Source organism: Triturus cristatus, chromosome 2_2 (genome assembly GCF_964204655.1).
Source record: "Triturus cristatus chromosome 2_2, aTriCri1.1, whole genome shotgun sequence".
Classification (NCBI taxonomy): domain Eukaryota; kingdom Metazoa; phylum Chordata; class Amphibia; order Caudata; family Salamandridae; genus Triturus; species Triturus cristatus.
In genome coordinates this window covers 960,867,150-960,893,479 of record NC_140582.1, presented here as the reverse complement: position 1 = coordinate 960,893,479, position 26,330 = coordinate 960,867,150, and the positions used below count along the sequence as shown (strand labels likewise).

The following is a 26,330-nucleotide window of genomic DNA, read 5'->3' as shown; positions in this document are numbered from 1 at the left end:
CAATCCCAGACTGTTAAAGTGCTTCCTTTTCCCTCTACATCTCTCCTACCACCACATTTTCAGGGGTCCTATTATACCAGGCCTCCAGGTCCATGTGGGAAATTTTTCCAGGCCCTTCCAGACTTTGGCAACATTTGCCTGTACCAAAGCCTAATTCTCAATATTAGGAAGACTTTAATATTCACATAGAAGAGCTGGTGGGCGCTCACACCTCCAGCCTAATTGAAGACATTCTAGCCTTATAACTCTCACAGAAGGCGACTGGTCACACCCACGAGAAAGGCCATCTTTTAGACCCTATATTTTCAAACGGCATCTAGCTAAAAGCTGGTACCCCCATCTCTGTAATGAGGTCTTATCATTTTCTGATCCCTTTTACACTGAAAACATGTTATCCTCTCCTCTGCCCTGAACCTACTACATATAAAGATGGGCCCTTGTCGAAACTTTCCACTGAAGCCTATTCACAGGTCTTTAAGTACACCAGACCTACCCTGGGCTCAGACCCGGTGACAGCCAACAAAAAGGTATCCGAGTAGATTACTTCCTCCCTTGATCAGGGAATCCCTATCAAAAATGTGCACCAAAAGAACTAAAGTTCGCACCTTGGTATACTCCCACCCTTCATAAACTAAAACAAGATCGTAAGGAACTAGAAAGCTGCTGGAGGAAAGAATATTGTGAGACCAGCAAACAGAAATACCGGGAAAAGATAAGACTATCAGCTGGAAATTAGATGAGCCCAAGCAGTACATTAGGAGGAAAGAATTAAGCTTGACTCCAACTCTGCACGGGAAACGTTTCAGGTGGCAAAAACATTATTAGAGCCCTCCTCCAAAGGTCCTTCCATTTACCACCCACCTCCCGATGTAATGACCTTACCGAATTCTTCCAGAAGAAAATTCAGGACATTTATTCAGTGTTCCAACCTCCCAAGGAAGTTTTGATCTTGGAGGATCAACCAACACTCACCCCCCTTTATTCTTATTGCATTTCCCACCCTCAGGCTAGATAACCTCCAGGACATCTTAGCCACAGTCAAATCAGGCTCCCCCATGGACCCAGCCCCTCCCTGCATTTTAGGGAAGGTGGCAGGGAAATTTCTTCCTACCCGGTTTGATGTACTAAACTTTTCGTTGAGCACAGGGATTGTTCCTTCAACATTGAAACAGGCCATGGTGAAGGCTCTGCTGAAAAAAGCCAATTAAGTTTGCCTTGACTTAGGAAACTAGAGACCCATTTCTCTTCTCCTGGCTATGAGTAAGCTCTTGGACTAGCACGTCAACTCCACACTAGTTGATTTCCTAGAAAACCGTGGAATTCTTCATAATACTCAAACAGGATTTTGTCCGTACCATGGCACGGACACTGCCCTTCTGGCCAAGGTGGAGGACGCTAAAGAACGGCTGGATTGTGGAGAGATGGTAGCTATCATCCTCCTCGATATCAGTGTAGCATTTGATACTCAACCATGACATCCTTATTAAATGACTGAATAGCGCTGGAATCTCTGGTCTTGCTCTTGCATGGCTCAAATCCTTTCTGGAGGACAGATCCTTTCAAATCTTTGAGGGTGGCTGTACCTCTGTCTTCTTCCTGCTTAAATGCAGTGTTCAACAGGGCTCCTCGCTGAACCTTACACTTTGTACCTTATATACGAGGCCATTGACAGAGGTTGTCCAATCCTGCTAGATCTCATTCGTGACTTATGCGGATGACACCCAATTGGTCTTTTCTCTCACTCATAACCACAGCCCTCACTCGGTCACCCTAGGCCCCTGTCTTGAGACGGGTGCCTCCTGGATAAGTTACTCCTGTTAGAAATTAAATGGAACTAAAATTGAGCTCCTGATCCTTGGACGGATTTGGATTGGCCTAACTGCCTGGGACCTGCACTTGTTCCCAAACCGGCCCTGGGGTTATGGCTGGACTCTTTAAATCTGGAGGCTCAGGCAACACAACTTGCAGCATTGTGCTTTGGCAATCTTAGGATGGTAAGGAAAATACTCCTTTTGCTTCCACCACTCTCCAGGCAGCTAGAGGTTCAGGCCCTCATACTTTCTAGCCTGGAGTACTGGAATCCCCTCTACCTAGAGGCCCCCAAAATGACCCTAATGGAAACTGCAAGTACTGCAAAATGCAGTTGCTCGCATTCTCTACAATGTCCCTAAACCTCACTAAGCCCGCCATAGTCTCAAATCTCTTCATTGACTCACTGTAGCGGAACGTATTAAGTTTAAAGTATTCTGCATTGCCCACTGGGCCTTTTTGAATATCGGGCCTCTCTGATCACTTGTTCAGTGATCTTCCCTCATGTCCCTGGGCAAACCCTTCGCTCTTCTAGGGCTTTCTTTGATAAATGCCCCTCTATCAGGCGACCTAGATGGGGATGACGGCCCTTTGAGTTTAATGTTGCAAATCTGTGGAACTGCCTCCCTCTCAGTCATGCAGGACCTTCCGTTCCACAAACTACTTAAAACCTGGCTATTTCAGTACAGCCCCCTCTGAAGTATCGGAATAGACGTCTCGCACTGACCGCGCTAGAAGGCCACCGGGTAGCCATGCGCTATAGGAGTGCAACATAGAACAGAAAAGATACTAATACAGAGGACTATCCACCTTAATAGAGCCAACTACTGCACAAACGTACCTTTCTTTGCCCCAGAGAACCTTACAAAAAGCTTATTGTCTATCCAATGGTCTTTGGTGCTGTCGATGTAAAAGCTTGAGACACTTTTGGGGGTCCAGTCGATGGAGCCTCTCCTCTTTCGAAGGATAAGACATAGTAAAGAGCTTTGGGAGGGTGAATGTGAAAAGGAATCACTACTTTTGGCAAAAGGCTGCTCTGGTCCTCAGCATTAGCTTGTCCGGGGGAAATGGTGGTATAGGAAAGCTGCATTGAGAGAGCCTGGAGCTCACTCAAAAGCTAAAGTAGTTGCAATGAGGAAGACTGTTTTGGAGTCAGAAGACGCAACAAGCAGTCTACATTGGCTTGAAGGGGGGTTTAACATGAGGAAATTAAAATAACACTGTGGTATCACAAACAGTTTGAAAGGTAACGTGTCAAACCTTTCAGAAAATGCATCACAGCAAGTGTCAAAGAAGGAGGCTGGCGAACGCAAAAAGACTGAAATGGTCAGTGTAAGAAATTGGGTTGCTGCTTGAGGGGGTGAAACCCAACTCAAAATGAAACACAATCCTTGTCAGGGTGAGACACAAGCAAACCCTGAATTAACCTGTACTCAACCCTCTGGTAGCTTGGCACAGAGCGGTCAGACTTAACGTAGAGGATATGTGTAAAGTATTAATGCAGCATTTCAAACAGTAATAAAGTGAGTACACAACACTAAGTTGGTTTGAAGTTTAAAGATTTAAGTGCAAACAGCACCAAGAAGCACAAAGTACCAACTGTGGTAATCTGGTCACGCCGGACAGACACAAGTTCAGGATGACTGCCGGCCAGCTACAGGGACCCTCGTACGCCTGCTCAACTCAGTACCTTAATCCTAGTTATGAAGAGCTATAGAGTCGTGTGTGAATGATGCCGATGAGGGGCTTACAATACGAAGGCCTGCATTGAGGATGCGATGCGCAGAAACAGTTCTGAGGGCGGTGATGCAAGTTCTTGTGTCGGGAAAATCCATGTGGCAGAGGTGATGTGTCGGTTCTGCTTGGGGCTGAGCGGCGCAGCAGGGGAGATGCTTTGGTTATGCTGAAAGCACAGGTGGGCTGGCGAAGCACTTTCAGGCCCACTTCCAAGAATCCAGGACTGGAGTGGCACAACTTGGCAGGGAAAGACTCACAGATGGCAGAGTCAAGTGCTGGGTTCAAGGTTGTTGGTGCCTCTGCGGCAAAAAGATCCAGCCAGGGTTCTCTCCACTGTTGGAAGATACACTGCCCCCACCTTGAGGTGCACATGCCATTTGTGATCTGCCAGACTTTGCAGACTGAGCTTGTCTGCCCGGTCGTATAAAGATCCCGCCAGGTCGGTCTTGATCAAGGAGATGTCCTGATGCTCAAGTCAAGTTCAGAGACGTACCAACTCTTGGCATAAGACCCAGGACCACACTCTGGCCTACTTTTTGCAGTACTAATTGGCAGTGGTGTTGTCCATAAGAACCAGTACCCAGCCTTCCCTTCCTATATATAACAAACAATGTCTCGAGGGGTATCGTTTGAAAGGCGAATAGTTAAAGAGAAAAATAATTTGCTATGGAGGGGCAAAGGAAAAACAAAGAAGTGAAGCGAGTGTTTAAAAACAAAAAATGCTTTCCACATATATTTAAGTAAATTATATGTTCAACACAAAAACAAATGAATCCATATACAAAATGCACTGTGTTACATTAAATGTCATGTAACCTGTGATTAACGTGTAAAAGTGCTTATGAGAGGTGAACAGCGAAAGTGACGTGGGGGGGTATGAAACGGGAAAGGGGTCGCAAACAGGGTTATATATACAGTGAGATTGAATGTGATGCCAGTACAGTTAATACATTTTATGTACAAACTTTTCTGGGCAATCACACTCAGGGCGCCGTAAATTACGCTGTGAGAGTCGACAGCGTTTCGGCCTTTATGCAATTTTAGGCCATCATCAGGACCAGGTTACAAAATGTCAATACAGTGTGGGTAGGTGTCACGGAGTGAAACCTAGACTGACGGTGTGTCCTGGTGATGTGCGGCAGGCCGCTCTAACAGGGATGAATTAACTAAGTCGGTGCGGGCTCAGAGGGGAAGAATTCCAAACACCAGTCAACAAGAGGCAATCAAAGACCACATTGTCATGGGAGGGAAGGGTTATTCGGGAGCCCCAAGCGCAGTCAGAATGAGTCGAGATGGCAGCCACACACGCACACACTTCCTCTAATTTAAATACCTTGCAATATATTCTCCTAGGGATAACCTCCCCTAGAGTAACAGGACTTGGCTTTCTGACCACTGGCACTAAACAAATGTGCCAACCTCAAATCAGAAATCAGCTAGACTGCTACCCATACACAACCCACTGGGCAAGGTTGAGTAGAAAGTAGGAGCAATGTTGGTTAACTTTCAGTTCTATAAGATAAAATTCAGAGACTACCATGAAACTTCCAACACTTTTGTAAATGAATAACAGATTCAACAAAACAGAAATAAGAAAAAGGATGCATATTTTATAGCATATTTAAAAATCCTAGCCTAGTGCATACAATATGAATGGAAATCACACAGAATATGAACAGTAAGGCAGCGGAGCAAGCTATGGATAATATGAATAAGAAAAGAATTCTAGAGTGGTTATTGAAACCTATAGTCCTAACACTCTCCATCAGAGATACAGCATACCCGTTGAGTCGTTCTAAGACAGCAAAGTAGTTATTTTCTATCGCCTTAATGCAGTTCTGGAACACAAACAGCAACCTGTTAAGGTCACTCTGCTGGTTGTCTCTCTTAACTAAAGCAGGTGCTGCAAACTGGCATGACCCTGTCTGTGATATTCATGGCGATGCTCCCATAATGATACCAATCGAAGATACCCATGTTTAAATTAGCTTAGCAAGAGGACAAACCATCCTGACATCAAATGCGTCAGCTCGATTATCACCTTTATCTGATACATTTCATATTCTAGTTATAAAACCCTAGAAAGTGGATGTATATGCTGCGAGCATGTCTAAAACTTTACATTTTCTCTAATAGAAATAGAATGCTTTAAATAGAAATAGTTCAAATGCACATTTTGAAGGAAATAGAAGAGTCTGAACTCGATGTTTACGCCACTTTTTGTATTGCCGCTCTGTGCGTACCTTTAATCACAGATTTACTTTTCCTCTAGAGCCCCATAATTTACATAGCTTGTATTTTCTTTTAATATGTCACTTGTTCCCATTTGCGCTCTTTATATTTTCATAATTGTGTTGAGAAACAATAGCTCTATGTAAAGTGTTTAGTCACCCCGACTCTTGTCTACACTGCACAAAAGTTAGTAAATAAAAATAAAGAAAAAGAAATACATTATTGGTAGTTACCTTGTACACTGCACCTACTTTATTGGAATTCTGTAAGAAACTGATCACTTATGAAAACTTTGAAGAAGTTCTCTTGATGAATATCTTCCTATTGTCTACAGAATCCTACATAAGACAAATGCTCATTATGCATGGGTTTTTATGAAGATTAAATATGCAAGTTTTTGAAAGAAATTGATGGAAAATATTGTGCCTCCTTTTTCAAAGCAAGATTTCCATCCACATAATACATTTAATAAAATGTTCTTACTGCCAACCTCATCATAAATGGGGAAGCAAAGAGAAGTTAAATAGCACCAACAATGCAAAAAACATCAAGTAAAACATTTACAATTGGAAATTTCAAAAATTGTTCTTAAAAGCTGTGAAAAGCAGCAAGGGTTACCCAGGTTTAATATTTCCTTCAATCTCTCCATGACACCATGAAAACCAGCATACTTATTTCTAGCCCACAACTTGCAAGATCAAACACACTTTAAGAATGCCCAGCTATATGATAGCTTTTGGGGGTAGAAAAATCAAATTTAGCGAACCAATGTCAATCGATTCTTACCAAGAACCATGAAAGTATCATGGTTGAAGGTGGGCATATTCAAACAGTAGGAACTTGCATACCCTCAAATCTACAGAAAAAGATTTACACAGCATAATTCTTTCATCCTATAACATACCTCTTTAATAACTTGCTCAGGTTTCTGGACAGACAGCTGCAATCTTTTTTGTAAGAAAAAACATTCAGTCTGTCTTGCAACATCCAAAAATTTCTGAATACACTGATCAACACCTGCAAAGAAAAATATTTATATTTTTATGCCGTTACATTTCATCCAACTCATTTCATTGATCATTGTTGCATTAGGATGAAGGTGTACCATCATTTTGTTTCTGTATCTTTATAATCTTCATCTTCAGGTTATGGAAATTATAATACAAATGCTAATCAATGTAGGACTTGAACTTTGTTATACAGCCTTTTTATGAGGATCAAAAATATCCACCTACACACATTTCACTGGGAAGAAATCCACAATCGGAGACATTTCATTAAAAAAAAAATATCAAGTTTTTTTTTTTAAAGCACACTCAAAAATTATAATAGCTTTGCATCGTCTAATTGAGCACATGGCCTACAACGTAACAAATACATTACATGTCTGATGCAATGTGTGCATTTTGTGCAGTACAAGGATATGCAGTTATAACTTGTTAATGCAACTTTATAGTGTATATTTTTCCTACTACATTTTAAATTCTTCCAAAAGTATCTGATACAAAACGTACCCCCTGAATGAGATGATTAAATATTCTTCCTCATTTCATGTTACATTTCCAGAAAATTATAAAACAAAATAAGCATTGGCAAATCCAACAGGTCTGGCATTGGCTGCCAGCCTTTTCGCTTTGTCAATGCGTACTTTGTTTATAAAACATTATTGTTGTAGGCGCTACTGAGAGATATATCTATCTATCTATGTATTGGTCACATATTGCAATCCCTGGCACTGAAGGGAACAAATCTATGTGCAAATGTCCTCCTTGTGAAAATGCAGAATGCTGTCACTCCCAGTGAAGTTAGCCAAAGGCTGAAGTGGGCTGACCTAGTGCCCCATGGTATAGTTGGTGGAAGAAAATATGTGAAAGACACAAGACCAATGGAAGAAAAGGGCTGGCTCCAAACTCCATGAAGAGAAAATAGACAGACAGACCAACTCTGTAATGTGGGCTTATAATGCCATCAAGGGGTGCTAATGATATTTACAAAACCATAAGGGCAAATGGTTTATGTCATCTGTACTAGGAAATTATACAACCATATTACACATTACTTGTTATGTATTGTTTTTTATTACACAATTGATTAATTGCACTTAGCACTCTCTAGAACGATTTACAACATTTGACCATGATCTATTTAGCATTCATTGTATGCCCGACACTGCAGCTAAGTCGGTCAATGTTTTGAGAAAATGATTCTGTTGAGGATAAATGTGCTAATATTTAAAATGTCTTAAGCCACAATATGTATTGTTATAAATCAAGTTTTAAATGCAAAGAGCATTGTAATGACATTAAAACTATCCATTCTAAAATAGTTTTTTGTAGTACATTAACACTAAAAGGTAAGTTTAACAAGACCGATATAAATGAAGAAAATTTAGTGCAATTGAGACAGTAACTTTTTGATGACAGAGTCCTGCATTTGCAATGTTTATTTTCACACACTGGGGAGGATTCATTGGTAGATGTTTGCATCAAGGATGAGTGAGCTTGAAAGGTATGCTGATTAATTGTCTATGATCACCACTGCTACGTTAAAAGCCTATTTTTTTACCAGCAATGAAAGAAAGACTAAAAACTTCATTTGCTCAGGAAAGCGAAATAGTCTGCTAACTAGAACAGCACCATAAATAACAGGAAATAATTCACAGTTGGACCTCTTTTCTGGGAAATACAAACTTTGAAACAACTAAAAAACACTCAATTAAAAGGCTTAACCAAGTACATAAATAAATAAACCAGCTATACTCAGTACACCCCCACCTCTACTCACAATCCCACTGCCAACTTACAATTGCCAAGTTGCCCTCTACATGTGCAGCCACCCTCTAACGCCCTGCATCTGCCTTCACCCCACAGTTACCCCCTATCTTTTACTGCCAAGCTCATCTCTGTGATTGAAAGTCAAGGGCTTCTGCACTTGTGAATTAGAAAATAATAGAATATCCCCCAAATTCTTTTCAAGTTGGTTGTTCAATTATATATTGTTTTAAAGGAATATTACATTAAGTTCTGTTAATGTAGCCATCAAATAGGCATAGATCAAAAAGAAAGATGTTATCTTCCCAAAGGACACCATGACCCCAAACATTGGCAGTACTGTTTATTGTTTGTGACACTTTATAAAGATCTCGGAGTTCAGATATTTGCAGAGTGCTGCAGAAAGGTGTTGAGACTTTATAAGTTGTAAAAGTTCATCTGTACTGGACTAGTAAGAGCATAATGTGGCCCATGCATAATGAAGGAGCATCTGTTAAGTAATTGTACTTCTGAAAGACTACATCAGTACTTGGTGGACTTGGGGTTGGTCTTTCCTCAGGAATTGGGGAAGAATGCGGACCTTTTGGTCAATACAAGGGGGTTCAGAAAGACCCACGGTGGGGGTGACCAAAAGAAAGGAGTTACTGTTCCTCCCCAAGGTAAAGATGTGGGACACAATGGGAAAACATCCAAGAAACCTACTCCAGGTCCCCAATAACCAGTTCAGGAAGGTGGACCCAGAGACATCCCAACCAAAGCGTAGGTACCAGGGTACAAATTGGGATCTCTGGAAGGCTTGGTGTCATCTCTGTAAACAGAATGGACCCCGAAATGGGAACTCTTCCTGCCCCAAAAGGATTACCACTAGTCCAGTACCCACAGAGTTGCTAGTCTCCAGATGGAATCCCTGATGTACCCTGACTAGAGAGCACACTGAAGCTACTTTAATCTCAGAGGGAGGGGCAGATATGGCTACCCTGCTGTCAAGCCCAATAACCTGGAGAAGTACAGATAAAAGCCACATATCAATGGGGCTGAAGTAGAAGCAGTGTGGGGTACAGGAGCAAGTGTCACCATGGTGACTGAGAAACTGATATCCCCAGAACAGTACTTAACTGGACTGACATATCAAGTTATCAATGCTCATAACATTGCCAACGTTTTACCCATAGCTATGGTGAACTTGGAAGGGAGATGGGTTACTGGCCAAAAGACGGTGGTCATGTCCTCTACAATTCCAGTAGGTGTTTTGCTAGGTAATGATCCAGAGACCTCTGCATGGGCTGAGGTAGAGATGAGAACCCATGCAGCCTTGCCAAGAATACCTGAATGGATGGGTGTAAAAACAAGAGCACAAAGAAAACCCCAGGGTGAAAAGGAGGTATTGGAGCCTGGAATAATGGCCCAAACCTCCAAGAGAAAAGGCAAGAAGACTAGGAAACCAACTTCTGAGGGGAGACACGCTCCGGTACACTCTCCTCAGGGAGAAGACCCGTCAGTCCTTGAGGAAAACTGAAACTCGGGAACTTGGGCCTTCACGGCAGAGCTCTTAGGTCCAAGGGGACACTCAAGAGAAGACTTCCCCCTAACTGGGAATCCTGGCCAGACTAAGACTTGGAGTATGTTAGTCACCCACCTCTACTGGCCAAACAGGTCTCAGAAGGTGAAGGAGTTTTGCAACTCTGGTGTTGCCTGCCAAACCAGTGGCAAGACAGGTAACAAACCAAAGGGCCCCTTAATGTCACTACCCGTAGTTGGGGGTCCCAATGAAAGGGTAGGGATTGACATTGTTGGTCCCCTTGACTCTCAAGCAACATCAGGAAACAGATTTATACCAGTGGTAGTGGATCATGCCACTAGGTATCCTGAAGCAATTCCCCTTAGAACTGTCACTGATTCTGCAGTTGCCAGAGCCCTCAAGTATTTTTATTAGAGTCAGTTTTCCTAAGGAGGTGGTTTCAGACAGAGCTAGTGACTTCATGTCTGTTTACCTAAATGCCATGTGGAATGAATTTGGTGGGACTTACAAGTTCACTATCTCCATATCACCCACAAACCAATGATCTGTTTGACAGATTCAACAGAACACTATGAAAGGTATGATCATGGGACTCCCTGAAAATCTCAGTAGGATATGGGATGTCCCTTTTGCCATGCCTACTTTTCGCCCACAGATGGGTGCCTCAGATAAAGTGGGCTTCAGACCTTTTGACCCGTTTGGCTACCTTGTTAGGGGAGCACGGAGTCTAGTGATGGAAGGCTGGGAGGAGCATCTCCAAGAGCCCAAACTTGATATTGTGGATGATGTGATTGGCTTTCGCTCCAGGATGGCTGAGAACATGGAGAAAGGAATATGAACACTGTGGCAAGCCAGGAGCTCCCGAAGACATTGGTTTGACCAAAAGGCTTCACTAGAGGAGTTTCAGCCAGGGCAGACGGTATGGGATTTGGAGCTTGTGGCACCTAGGGCCCTCCAGTACAAATGGAGTGGTCCCTACCCTATCCAAGAAAGAAAAGGAAAGGAAAGAGCACCTATCTGGTGGACCTAGACACTTGCAGGGTCCCTACTGGGTCCTCCATGTAAATTGGCTGATGTGACCATGCTGATGGTCACTGATGAGGATCAGGAAGAAGAGTGTGAACCTCTCCCTGACCTTCCCTCAAAAAACCTTAAATAGGAGCCTGTGGAGGGATATGACTTGTCAGACGCCCTGACTGACCAACAGCATACTGACTGCTGGAGGGGCAGGTGGGGGCGTGGCCTAATGCCGATAGAGTGAGCAGCTCATTTCGGAGCTCCTCACGGCTAGCCCTATCCGGCAACATCCTGACCCCCCCACGTCTGTGGGAGCTCTAATTAGGGGCTGAACACTGCTGGGGAAGGCACACACGACCACAAGGTGCATACCCCTCCATATGGACCTGAACTAATCCCTAAAAGCTGACCCGGGCATCGGCTCAAGACCCAAGATGGCGGAGCCCGGAGGAAATAGCTGTGCCCGAAAGGAAATGCAGGAGCAGTAAGGAGGCCAGCGACAAGATGGTTGTATGCCCCAGAGCTGACCGATCTGTCAGAGCAGCATGACACATAGGCTGTGATGGCCATCAGGAGAAATTGCCCAGACCAGCTTCGACCCGGAGCAGGCAGAGAGCTCAGCCCCGGAACTGAGCAGACCCGGCCAAGCAGCGTGGCGCCAAAACTAGGACGGCCGGTAAGAGAGACTGCCCACACTGCCCTTGGCCCAGAGAAGAACAAGAGTGGCGGAGAGGATCGCTGTTAACCTGGAGGCAGCCCGGGCTGTGGTGATCTGGGCCGAAACGGTTGCTGGCCTGCAGCTCCCTGTCCTCGGGGAGGGACGGACGACTGACTGCCGAGGACGCGCGCTGGGTCCAAAGGCGCCAGATGAAACTTGGCGTGCAGACCCGAGGGAGGACGAGGATCGAGAGCCGGCTCTACGCCAGAAGCCGGATCACAGCAACGCTGACCCTACAAGCAAGTAGGAGAGCAGAGAGCTGCTTGCAGGGAGATGCCTGAAGAGCCCCGACCTATAGCAGCGCGTGGACTGGAGGCCTCTATCCCAAAAAGAGGCCAGAGGCTGAGCCAATGCTAAACCAAGAGGAGGCCTGGCTGAGAGGGGGCGGCCTTGTTGCACGCCGCTCCGTCGGATTAATACTGCCCCCGGCACCCTCCGCAGCAGAGGACAGAAACCACATAGCTGCGCCAAAGGAGAAAATAGGGCCTCCTAATGCTATGCAGATGAACGGGGCACTTGCTTGACTACTGCCCTGGAGGGGGAGAACAGGGAACCTCGGGCCCCCTGCCACCTGACGAGCCAGGAGCCGAGAGTCCGCTGTTGTTCCTGGCAAGCTAAAAAATGGAGAGCGATGGATAGAAATCACTGTGCGATGTTGGAGGAGCGTAGGAGTTGAAGGCCTGTGCCGACCACATCCAAGGGGGACTGACCCCTCCAGACCAGAGCCTCGAGATGAGGTAGATCTGCACTGGAGTGGGAAGCATCACCTGCGGAGTCGCACTGGATGGGGGGCCCTGGGCCAGCGGGACAGAGAATGAAGGCCTCCATCTCGCAAAGGGACCAGGCATGGATTGGCCTGAGAGTGGAGAGAGGGGCTGGCGGAATGGCAGAGCTGACCCCACACCACCCTTGATGAGTCGCTGCTGAACTAAACTCGGTCTACAGAAGCAGGAATAAAGTCCAAGAAAGACACTGCTGTGGGCCTGGACGTGGCCCCCCCCACGCTGAAAAAGAGACCCTGCCTCCTGAGCAAGAGCTTACCCACACAAATAGGCCGAATTACCCTGCATTGAGGAGCATAGCACCTACCCGACTGCTGCCCCGAGGGAGGTGGAACTCAGAGCCCATGGCATCAGGAGTTTCAGAGGGAAAAGTGACTAAGGCTTAGAGGTGTTGTTACCCACTCAATGGCTGTGAGGTGCCCCCTATGCAATGAGAGCTGCAGCTGCCGGCCAAGGCTCCATAGCTCATCTACGCCTGCAGGCGTGGACCCGAGGAAGAGCCTGCAGGCTGAACTAGCTGTGGCAGCGGACGACATCGCACTTATGACAAAGCAAATCTCGCCCGAGGCACCCAGTACCCTGAGCCGCCTATAGGCGGACCGCCACTACCAAACGCATAGCCCCTAGGGCACTAGACAGGACTCGTCCCTGAGAAACATTCACAGGAAAAGAGAACAAATCACGACGTGGCGGATACATACCAGGGCACTCACCCGAAGCCGAAACCTCGGAAACAATTGGCAAGCCATCCAAATGGAAAGACCTGGATCAGCCTGAGACAACTGCACCTGTGACATCAGAAACAACTGCGCCAACAGCCAACGGGACAAACACTACACCCATGCTCCAAGATTTATACTTCACGCTATCACAGCCTCCAGAGGCGCCCTGGAACTCAAAATTGATGCTATTGGCACTGATCTCAATTTGCTGAAAGATGAGCATAGAAAGCGAACGGAGAAGGTGACCAGCAACGAACGTGCATTAGCAGACATTTCCCCAAATATGGCCGCAATGAAAAAACAGCTGCAAGCCATGGAATTCCAAGTGCAGACACTGGAGACAAGAGAGGAAGATGCCGAAAATCGTTCCCGCCGCAATAACATACGGGTCATAGGCCTCCTAGAGAAAATTGAAGAAGCAAATGCCCTACAATAACTAGAACAATGGTTGCGCCCCAAGGGCCTCTCTGCTTTCTTTGACCTCAAGAGAGCTTATCGTATCCCGACGAGGCGTCCGTCGCCAGGGGCTCCCGCATGACTAATGATTGCGCTGCTCCTACACTATAGAGATCGGAACTCCGCACTAGCAGGAAAAAAGTGGAACCAAGGGTCAACAATGAGACTGTGCAGAGACTTCTCTAGGGAAGTCCAAAGACAGAGGACACCTAACCAGGAGGCTAAAAAGAAATTACACTAGATGGACCTCTAGTACTACATTCTCTTTCAGTCGAAGCCGAGAGTGATGACCCCAGACGGGGTGTGGTTCTTTCAGACCCCGCAAGAGACATGGGATTGGCTAGAAACCCAGGTCGAGCCAAGACCTAGCACAGAAGATGGAAAACGGGAGCGCATATGCAGGAATTCCTGACCCGTGCGACGCCGACAACAGGTAACGATACAATTCCAGGCTTAGGCTCGACTGGGATGTCAGAGAGCGATGGAGGTTGTAGCCCAAATAAGTAGGGGTCAACTGGAGCAGGATGCACCAGAGCAGGAGTCACTCCATCTAGACTCTGAATCAGACCAGGAATCCAATGCCTCTGGGTCATGAAGCTCAGAGATGCCCAAGATCACGCCCGCACCGAAGACGAGATCATTTAAATCCCGCCAGTTTGCTAGGCTGGCTTTCAGCCCTAGAAGCTACTAACCTTCTACCCACAGACCCTGGGAAGCTTCCTGAACAAGTACTCTAAGAAATGCCTCACAGTAATTCCCAGACATGCTGGATCAGAGCCTAGCTGCCCGTAGAATAGGCGTGGCACCCCTTCACACTACATAGCACTGTAGATGCTCTTTCACTAACGTTAACGAACAATAACATGGTTTGGGAGGGTAGCATGTTGCTGCTGGTCCTGGGGAAGGGGAGTTGGGGGCTGTTTGGTGCCATTACTGTTGGGACTTAGCGAGTCGCACACATGATACACACAATCTAAACAGGGACACATTAAGAAGGGTGAGCGGTATCACAAGTATAGAACAAAGGGAGTATCTACTCAACACAAACAATGAACATGGCTACTGATCTAGGATATAATTGTCTGACATGGAATGTCAGGGGTATGCTTACCACAGCAAAACGGTACAAAGTGTTCTCTTACCTGCATAGAAGAGGAGCACATTGCCTCACTGCCAAAGAAGGCCAGGCGCTGGCGAGGCCATGCGTACTTTACACATACTCGGAATATGCCAGAGGTACGCTTATAAGGATAAGAGAAGGGGTCCCATTCCAACTCACAGAGGTCATGATTGATACGGAGGGTAGATATGTGACAATAAAAGGCCGATTAGCTGGCCAAAAGGTGGTACTGGTGAGCATATACGCTCCCAACATGGATCAGGGTTCCTTTTTTTGCACATAGGTCTTGAAGCTTGGCTCAATGAGTAACAACAACAACATTAATCGGGGGCGATTTCAACTGCGTCTCTGAAACCCTACTGGATCGTTCGCATCCCCCGCTGCGGGGACTCCCAGTCGATCCACGCAGCCAAAACGTTTTCAAACTGGCAACAATAATGGGGCCTGATAGACTTCTGGAGACGCCAGCACCCACTGGGTCGAGACTACTCCTATTTTTCAAGCCTCTAATTGCACGTCCGCTTGGAATTTGTTTCTCTCCACCCCTAACATACATAACCTAATTGATGAGATTGAATACCTGTCCCGTACCATTTCGGATCAAAACTGAGACTGAGATGGGCACACCCCAAACCTTCCATACCTACATGGAAACTTAAGTCTGAATCAGTGAAGGACCCGGTCTTCCACGAGACTATGAGGAACAAAATCACTCATTACTTTGCTGGCAATGCTGGCTCAGCGTCCAGACCCCATACTGAATGGGATGTGTTTAAAACCGTAATGCGTGGGTACTGTATTGCAAAGTCCAAAGGGATTAGACGGAACATCTTAAAAGATGTAGAAAATGCTGAGGTCTGCCTACGAGACAGAAACCAGACGATCAGAAAATCCCGAGCTCCAGCGCAAACATCTAGAGGTGAAAGAGTAAGTGGCAACACAGGTAGAGAGGCTCCAATGTTTTGCTCATCGGAAATACAAGACGCATGCTGAACGAGAAAAATCGGGTGCATTGCTAGCATGGCTGGCCAACCCTAATAAGCTAGGTTCACTTATCCTAGAACTAGAAGACGGGGAGGGCTCCAGAGTATAGTCACCAGAGAGGATCGACATATTTGTAGGTTATTATTCACTCCCATATGCAAGCCCCACTGCAAGAGGCACAAGCATTATTGACCGGCCTCCAGATCCAGCGGATCACGGAGGAAGAGGCAGACGTTTTAGGAGGGGACATAACTGCCCATGAGATAATAGCCAATATTAAACAAATGGCGCGTAAGAAAACCCCGACCACAGATAGTTTTCCCGCAGAGTTTTACTCTACATATTCTGCAGAGTTAGTCCCTCACTTGATTACACTCTACGAGGCAGCCGGCATCGCTGGATTCTTACCAGACAATACAAGAGAGGTCATTGTAGTCCCTGTTGTAAAATCAAATAAACCAGCCCATGATAAATCAGCATACTGTCCGCTGTCAATACCAACCATGGACTATAAAATCCTAAGCAGAATACTAGCTACCAGCCTTCTACCTTTTATGATCACCCTAGTGAATAAAGACCAAGCTGGGTTCATACCATGTCGCAATACCGCAGGGAATATACAACGCCTTTTATCTGTCTTGGAGGTGAACAGAGGGAGTCAAGAGACAGCTGCAGTGGACATAGAAAAAGCTTTCGACAGCCTTGAATGGTCCTACCTGTACGAATTATTGGCATATATGGGGCTGGGGGAGGGATTTATTAAATGGACTAAACTCCTATACACCACACCCAGAGCTCAGGTGCGAACCGGGAGAACCAGATCGCAAAGGTGGCAAGTAGAGCAAGGCACAAGAAAAGGATGCCCGCTCTCCCCTTTGCTTTTCGCCCTTGCTCTGGAGCCCCTTGCAATCGCAGCTAGAACAGGGTAGTTTTACAGAGGGCTACACGTGGGAAATAGCTACCACCTCATAGCACTCTATGCTGATGACCTGTTGCTGTTCCAGGAAGGGAGAGAGCGAGACTTAATGGGAGCCCGTGATCTACTAGAGAGGTTCAGCTCCATATCGGGGTTCAAGGTGAGCTGGGCAAAGTCCTGACTCTACCCAGTGATACCAGATACCAACAGGACGCCCCCTAGGGGACCTCGCAAGATTGCGATGAGAGCCCAACTGCTTACCATATCTAGGAGTCCACATCTACCATATCTGGCCGGATATTTATGAAGGAATGAGGGCACCCATGGATTTCTGGCACACCCTGCCGCTCTCGGTGGCTGGCAGAATTGCACTCCTTAAAATGGTATTGCTCCCCCGCCTGCTGTATTATTTTAATGCACTCCCTTTATGGATTTCTGGGGCTTGTATTAGGAGACCTGAACTTCCAAATTTTGGCCTTCATATGGAGATCGGGATGAGGTAGTATTGCTCTCGCGAGAATGCTTCATCTGATAATGGCAGGTGGGCCTCAGGGTGCATAGGCCATCTCGAAATGACCCTCAGGTGCGCAAAGAACAGGCTAAATGCTGGCGCCGAGGGTTGCAGAGAATGGGTGTGAGGATAGCGTATTCACCGGACATCCCGATCGATATGCTAAAAGCCCTCCAACACAGAGGTAACTGGCGAGACATGGAGGTATGGATGGAAGCTGGGGAGACAAAAATGGGAGACCTTTATTCAGACACTGAACTACTGCCATTCGAAGAGTTTCGAACAGAGTTTGATCTACCTCTGGGACTCTTTCTGTTGCACAGTGCCGTCACAGCAGAAATCCGTAAACACTGGCGAACATGATCTACAGAACCCTCACCACAACAGAACTGCTACTATATGGCCCTGTCGGCAGGAACCATCAAATCAGTATCCTGCCATATATGGACTGGTGTATGTTTAGGGAAAAGACGGTGTATGTGGCGAGAGGCAAGCCAGGGAAATGGACTAGGGTATGGGGTCCGTGGAATTTATATCGAGGACGTATCTGCACCCTGCCTCTGACATTAGAGGTCGATATTGCTTTGACCCCCTAGCCACGCATTCTGCGGGAGGGTGTGAGGTGTGTTCCATGCTTTGTTTTCTCATTGCCCCCCTCTACCGCTTCCGGACAAGAACTGCTTTGGACACTGTATGTTATTCCCCGTCCTGGGAAGAGCACGCTGCTATTTCGGACTCTCATTGCCTTGAGTGTGTTTTATATTTAATAAAAAATGAAACTGTTGTTTTCAATTGCTCCTGGCCTATGGCCACGGCCTGTTATATGTGCTTACGAACTGCCGGGCGCTTTGCCTCTGGTTCATTTGAATGTGTGGCGTTACACTGCGGGCCCTCGGGCTCTATAGCGGCCGGCCCTGGTGGTTGTAGGCCCTTGTCTGTCTTTTATTGTGTGCTAACGGTTTCTAATAAAAAAAGAAATTAAAATCAGTATCCTGCCAGTACAGAGCGCTCCATGCTGACAGACTACGCCCACTGGAGGCTCTCCGCCTCCAGTGGGAAGAGGGACTTGGACACATCAACCCCAACGAAGGACTGGAACAATACTCTAGCTGGCATACCCAAGGTATCCAGAAATGCACGAATCAAGTTGATAAATGACTACGTTTTTCACAGAGCCTATTCGACACTTGATCGCATTCACAGATATTTCCAAACAAAAGGGGCAACCTGCCCGCGGTGCGGCGAAGCACGAGCACATATTATACCCATGTTCTGGACTTGCACCCAAATACGAGAATACTGGGAGGGGGTGGTACAAACCGTTAGTGAGGTCGTCGATAGGGAGATCCCCTGCACCCCAGCACCCTGCCTATTGGGATGGTTCTCCCATACGACCAATACCAAAGTCACAAGTAAATTCCAGGACCTGGCATTCGTGCTGGCGAATCGTGAGATAACTCAGAATTGGAAAGCTTCAAGAGGCTCTTATCTGGCCACCTGGAGAAAAGAACTCCTGAAATGGGCGGGATGTGAGGGGCGAATACTGATGAGGGAGGCTAAAAGGGGCTTGCAAAACATTGAGATGGCCAGAGCCCCTCATGTATGACCTAGAGCACCTGGAGGTGGAGACCCAAGAGAAAGAAGGAGCAGACCTCCCCCGGACATACATGCACCACCAGACCCAACATTACCCAGATAGTTCCCATGTCAGATAGATCCCACAGATCATTACATCGACGGCTCGCAAGAGGGGGCGTTTGATAATGAGGGTTATAGATCTAATGTGAGCTGTGATTATGGAGCACTCCCATATGTAATTACTAGTTAACATGTTGAATGAGCACATAACGGATGCTATGTTGTGAATTGCTGGATTGCTATGCTGTTTTTGAAAAAGGATCAATAAAATCGGTTTAAAAAAAAAAAAAAAAAAAAAACCTGACTGCAGGACTCTTTTCTTTGAATCCAGGTCAGACAACCTTGTGTACACGTGATGTGGACACTGGGGACAGCCTACTTGTCAAAAACAAACTTTAAAGGCAGGTCTGATCAAGGCAAGGAAAGCATCAGAGCTGAAGTCAGCAAGATGCTGAAGTTAGGGTGGATTGAACCCTCGGAAGTCCCTGGGCCAGCCCAGCGATCTATTCCAATGGGAGGTACAGCAGAGCTGAGGTTTTTGTGTGGATCATAGAGGTCTCAATGCAGTCACCAAGACAAATGTACACCCAATTCCAAGAGTTGATGAAATGATTGATAGGCTGGGTGCAGCAACGTTTCTCAGTAACTTTGATCTCACATCAGGGTACAGGAAAATTGGCCTCACGCTAGAAGCCAAAGAAAAATCAACATCCTCCACCCCAGATGGACATCACCAGTTTACTGTAATGCCATTTGGACCAAAGAATGCCCCCGAAACTTTCAAGTGGCTTGTGAAAAAAGTCCTGGCTGGGCTGGAGTATTTTGAGTGCAGCATATCCTCATGATATTGTGGTCTATAGCTCCACTTGGTTGGATCACCTTATCCAACTTGGCAAGGTCCGTGAAGCTCTGCAGAGTGCACGTCTCACTATCAAGGAAAGCAGGTGCCTGATAAGGCGGGGCTTTGTTGTATACGTGGGCCACCTTGTAGGTGGAGGCCAAATTCAACCTTTGCAGCCCACGATCCAAACTATTTTGGACTGGGTGGCTCCAACAGCTCAGACCCAAGCCAGGGCATTCCTTGGCTAGACTGGGTACTACAGCAGTTTTGTGAAGGGGTATGGTACTATTGTGGCACCACTCACATAACTGACATCCAAGAAGCAACCCAAGAAAGTAAACTGTACAGTGAGCTGTCAAAAGGCTTTTGACACTCTGAAGGAGCACCCATTCTAAAAGCTCCAGATTTTACAAAGCAGTTCATTGTACAGACAGATGCCTCTGAGCATGGGATAGGAGCAGTCTTATCACCGACCAATGATGATGGCCAGGACTGTTGCTTTATTAGCAGGAGGTTACTCCTCGAAGAACCATTGAGAAGGAAGGTTTTGCTGTGGTTTGGTCCCGGACGAAGCTGAGACCATACATGTTTGGTACTCACTTCCTTGTACAAACTGACCACAGGCCTCTCAGATGACTGATAAAAATTAAAGGTGAAACCCCCAAATTGTCGAGAAGGTCCATATCTCTACAGCATTGGTCTTCAAACATTTTAATCCATTTTAATCCCACACCCCTCCAGTGGAACAAAAAAATCTTCTGGCCCCCATCCAAATTTTTCACAAATATTCCTTTAAATTGGCAATGTTTAAAAATGTAGACACTTATTTAAAACACTGCAGTTAAGTTTTATTACTCTTTTAAAAATGCAATCAAATACATGATTGCCAAACATACTCTTTTGGTCAGCCAGGCCTAACGTGTAAAAGTATCTGTAGTGTGATTATCAGACATGGGTGTTGAGGTTTTGGAGAATATTTGGAGCCCCTTCCCTTTAGACACATACCCGCAGCTAGGATATAAATGGTAAAACAGGTTAGGGATGGCTCATTACAGAGCAGCTTTCCGCTGCTCATTTTTTTCCCACTTAAAACAAAGCACTATTAACATAGTGCTTCTTTTGGCCAGAGTCTGGCATCCCCCTCCCGGGACTAACCAAAGGCCTCCCTAGGGGGGCCCGCTGCCCAGTTTGAAGACGACTGCTCTACAGTGAATGGACTTCACAGTGGAACATAAACCTGGGACTAACCATGCCAACAAAGATGGCCTTTCCAGGTTCTTCCACTCAGACAATGAGGAGTCTCTTGGGAAAGGTTACTCTCACCTTTTATTTGGGGGAGAGGGTTGCGTAGGAAAGTGCCCTGTTCGACATGGTCACCACTACTTTTTGCGCACTATTACTTATTTTCTTTGACCGGAAGAAAACTAGGTCTCTGCTAATCAGGCCCTAGTACCTGTGCTCTTTATCCAAAACAAGGCAATCTCTAATTGTAACCCAATTGGCAAGGACTTTAGCACCCCTGTATGTCCCTAGTAAATGGTACCCCTGGTACCTAGGGCATGGGTACAAGTCCCTAAGGACTGCAGCATGTATTATGCCACCCTAAGGGAACCCACACCAACTGCATGCAGATTGCCATTGCAGGCTGCGTGAAATGGTGCAAACCATTTTTCAAAACATGACATGGCACGTTCCCTGTGTTCCATGCCCATCTACACTGCATATAATATATGCAAGTCACTCCTACAGCAGGCCTTTGAGCCCTAAGGCAGGATGCATTTTATTATGTATGAGGGCACCTCTACATGAGCAGATATGCGCCCGTGAGGTATAGTTCGATCACCAGATATTACAAGTAATCAGGCAAGCCATCTTAAGTATATGTAATTTGTACTGATCTAAACAAGTTACCCAGATACATTATGGCATCACTGAAAATAATGGTGTTTGGTTTCAAACAGCTGGTCTCAAATCTGTACTGATGCCAGTATCAGATTTATTGTGAAATGCACCCAGAGAGCACCTTAGAGGTGCTCCGTGAAAACCTAGTAGTTCTCTAGTGTGTTGGCTCCTGCCACCACAGTCAAGTTTCTGACCCCCTGTAGGTGAGAGACCACGCTGTCAGAGGCAAGCAACAATGCCTGCTTCGAAGGAAGGTGTTCACATGTCCTCCAGCCGGAAGTCTAGTGATTTTGCATATCAAGGCCAGAGGCTTCAAGGCCTCTACTGCCTTTGATATGCGACCTTGGCGTCCGCCTAGACATGAGGAATGCCACCCCCTGCCTTGATGCCCATTTGGCACCCAAGCAGGAAGGGGAAATTAGATAGTAGGCGTACTACACTTTCAGGCTAAGGAAGCAAAAGACACACAGATGATGGACAGAATGCAGAGCAAATCAAATATTCACCCCAGTCAAAAGATCTGGGTTAAATCCATCGTTCTTTTGCTCACCCTGCCACCCCTGGTTTAGCCCAAGCCATAGGCAAGTCAGTCTTGACCCTGTGCCTCTTGGGAACAGTCCAGCCCGAACTGCCAAGCCAGACCCTCTCTGGACCGGAAACAATCATCCTGGGACTGGTTTTGGGCATCACCCCTCATCAGCCTGGCTAGCTTGATTCCAGTGGCACAGTGAGCCCGGGACCCACGTCTGGGCATACCCGGCGCACTTAGGGCAAGAAAGCAAAAGACACACAGATGATGTACAGAATGCAGAGCAAATCAGACATTCACCCCAGTCAAAAGATCTGGGTTAAATCCATTGTTCTTTTGCTCACCATGCCACCCCAGTTTAGACCCAGCCATATGCAAATCAGTCTGGACACTGTGCCTGATGGAAACAGTCCAGCCGAAACTGCCAAGCCAGGTCCTCTCTGGACCAGAAACAAGCATCCTGGGACCGGTTTTGGCGCTTTCAGGCTAGGCACACCCTTCAGGTGGGCCACCTGAAGGGGACAGCCGAGAAAGGGTTTCACCCTCTTGGATTTACTGAAACTAGAACTCTGGATCAGGATTATGCCCACTCTCCACAAGAAGTGGTCATCTAGGGGGTGTAGACACCCCAGGGGTAGGTAGCCTATTTGCTACTACCCTAAACTTAATTCATTATTTAGGGGTCCCCTGACATGAGGGACTTAGAGTTTTCAACCTGGGAACAGAAGAAGGGCAAAGAAGAGCAGTTACCTTGAGAACTGAGGACTTACCCTGTACTTGGCACCAAACCCAGCCTTACTGCTGGAACTCCAACAATTGCACCAGCCTGGCTTGTCCAAAAGCTGTGCATCCTCCTAAGTGTTTGGAGGACTGTCCAGTACTTTGCCAACCTCGCAGCATCTCCCTTGGCGTGAAGGAGTCATCCACGTGCATCTGCAAGCACCGACCACACTTGCCCGGTACTCCTTTTTGCTACCTATTGGGTCAACCGAGGGAGCATCTCACCAGGAAGAAGTTGTCATGAGTCCAGGAGTTCAGCCCCATCGTTTCAAGTCTAGAGGTGCCAGACCCTCCTGGAGCATCCCTGCACCAATACCCAGGCTACAAAAGCCTTTGCAGCAACCAAGACTTGTTGCGTGTCCAACCGAGAAAACATGGACCCCAAAGCAGACCTGCCAACGAAAATACTTACCTGATTCAGATGATCTTGGTGTCTAAAAATATATAAATATCTGTGTTTTTCTAAATTAGTCTCTTATTTCTTTTTGAGTGTGTGTCTCATTTATTGACTGTGTGTACAACAAATACTCAACACTCCCCGGATAAGCTGCTTGACCACACTACCACAGACAGAGCACTTGAGAATATTAAAGTAAGTCCCTGTAAACCAATAAGGGTCATCTGGACTTTTTGCAAGTGCTTCCTGTGTCGACCACGCATTTTTACGTACCTGCAGGGTGGTTGTCGGCTGACCGCACCACACGGAACAGACCCGCTGCGGTTTCACTTAGTCAGCGATGTACCTGCTCCATCAACGGCTTACAGCACTGCGTGGAACACACTGCTGCCTTGCTTTGTCAGTGTTGTGCCGGCTCACTCTAGAAAACGCTGTGGAGAGCTTCAGGTGATGTGGCAAGACGCACAAGACAAGGCGCAGAAGTGCAAGTTTGGTGGGTGAGCAGTACTGCACACTGCTTATGCGCTGCCTTTTTGCTGCTGCCTCATTTTACCCCATTACACAAGCGTGTGTCCTGCAGTACTGTAGTTTGTTGGCAAGCAATGGGGCTGGAGGGGGGGCGACATTGGTTTTGGGACCATTGATCTGGCTGATTTTTCTGTCACACATAGAAAGGAAATAACAGGACTCGGTATTGCATGGTTGTGGCAACTCTAGAGCTACTGTGGCATTCTGTTCAATTTCGCTTTGTGTTTGCGATTTTTCCCAGCTCTTTGGATATTTCTACAGTATTTTTGTAATGGAGGAAGTGCAGGTATATTTATTGTGAATTATTTACATTTATCTAGAGTGTGATTTAACCTATCAGCAACATGCAGTTTGACCCTCCTAAGTTTCTACAGAATAAGGGTGAACCACCAATTATGTGGGTAAGGTGGTAGAAGGAGTTTGTAACGTATTTTATAGCCATTGATGGGGAAAGAATGGCTGCGGAAAGGAAGAAGAACATTCTACTGCATTGTTTAGGTTCAGAAGGTCAAGTGGTTTTCAGGAGGCTACCACCTATGGAGACGGCCATGTTGAGGATGGAACATCAGTTCAAGCCTAAGTCTAGTGTTGCACAACACAGGTTCAAGTTTTATACCAGTGCACAAGAGGAAGGCAAAAGTTTTGATGCATTTCTTACGGGTCTTCGAGCTCTTTAAACTAACTACAACATTATACCCATCACTGACGAAATGATTAGAGACAAGATCATTGTTAAGAGCAAAAAAGTTCAGGAACAGTTGTGGGTTTTAGGTGATCCTATCTTGCAATTGGCTATTAGCACTGATACAGCGTTGGAGCGGTCAGAATTGTGGATGAAATTGTTGAACAAAGGTACTAAGACTGAAGGTGTGTCTAGTGTGAATTCTGGTGGTAAAGGGGTGGGGGTGGGGGTTCAATAAACCGTCAATGCCGGAGGTGTCCCTGAAGCAAGTCAAACAATTGGTGCTGGCTGTTCCCATGGAGGTGTTAAAATTTCTAGAAGTAGTGACAGGAATTTTCATTGTTTTAGGTGTGGTAGCACTGGCCATATAGCGTCATCCTCAAAATATCCTGCTGCAGGTAAAGAATGTAGCAAATGTGGGCGTGTGGGTCATTTTGCACGAGTGTGTAGGGGTTTCAGGAAAAGTAGGTATGCCACTAATATAAAAGGGAAAGTATTTTGTGTTAGCGATGAGGGAGGTTTCCATGAAGAGGCTGAAGGCAGTGTGGAAAATGTACTGTCCATCAAAGGCACTGGTGAGGGTTTTCAGGAGGGAGGTATGAGACCTAAGTGTGTAGTTCACATTTTGGATGAGGAATTGGAGTTGATGGCCATTCCTAATCAAATTGGGCCATCATTACTAAGGAATGTTGTTTTCCCATTCGTGAGATGGTTGGTTATCTGCTTAGTTTGTCTGCTTCCACGTTCTCCACTCCTGGCATCTTTATTGAGGCGAGTGTTCTCTTTCTTTGGACGGCCCACCTCCAGGTTTCCTGTGCCAGTTTTGATAGGGCAAAATACTTTGTCTTCAGGGAGGTACATTCTGTAGGTCCATTATATTCAGGCGTTGAATCGCTTCTTCTGGTTTCCAGACCTCTTTGATGTCGAGTCGCCCCATGTGTGTTCCCTATCGTATGTTTGAGGCCTCCATGGTGATGGGCACTGTTGGATTTGGTAGTGTAAAATGTCTGCCCATTCTTGAATTTGTTTCACCATACCATTTCCTCTTGCACTTTTTGCATAGTAACCATTAGATCCTCCCAACTCCACATTGCTTGTGACCATTGGTTCTGAATCAATTTCCATACTGGCCTTGCATATGGAATTAGTGTTGTAGAGCTTATATTTAGCCTCCATTTTAGCTTTTAGGTTTTGCATGCACAGCGCTTGCAAAATCTATCGTTTTGAATATCTTACAAGGGACTTGCATCCAGACGTCACTTTTTATTGGTCCGTATGCTTGCCAGTTTACTTCCTGTTTCTATTGGTTATAGAAGTAGCTATTTCAGTTACCCTGCAGTTAAAACGGGTTATATTTAAATGGTGCAGCAGGTAACAAAGCTCTAGGGACCCCACTAAACACAGATTGTTGCTAAATGTTACTGCTAAACAGACAGTCACAAGTGCAGTTATCTAGCAGGCACTATGGTTATGATTACAAGGGTGCAGCAAGAGCAGCAACACAAGGACCAAAAGCACTAGGCACACCACTAAGCACCTAATATCGTTACATTTTCCTAATACGCAAGGCATTCACTAGTGCAGTTACCTTGCAGGCAAAAGGGTCATGATTGTAATGGTACAGCAGGTGCAATGGCACCGGGGCCAAAAGTTGTCATAACTCCTCTAAACACCAAATATTGCTATATTTTACTATTAAACAGGCAGTCATGAATGCAGCTATATAGCAGGCACCAGGG

The 26,330-nt window shown here is 46.1% G+C and overlaps 1 protein-coding gene across 1 annotated transcript in view; it reads right to left on the bottom strand.

Annotated features, from left to right (window-relative positions):
- Positions 1 to 26,330, bottom strand: part of MED28 (mediator complex subunit 28) — a 63,502-nt gene that overhangs the window by 17,793 nt on the left and 19,379 nt on the right. Inside the window, exon 3 of the mRNA XM_085642372.1 lies at positions 6,683 to 6,795. Within this exon, the coding sequence (XP_085498498.1) occupies positions 6,683 to 6,795 (113 nt within the window). The remainder of the gene's footprint in view (positions 1 to 6,682; positions 6,796 to 26,330) is intronic.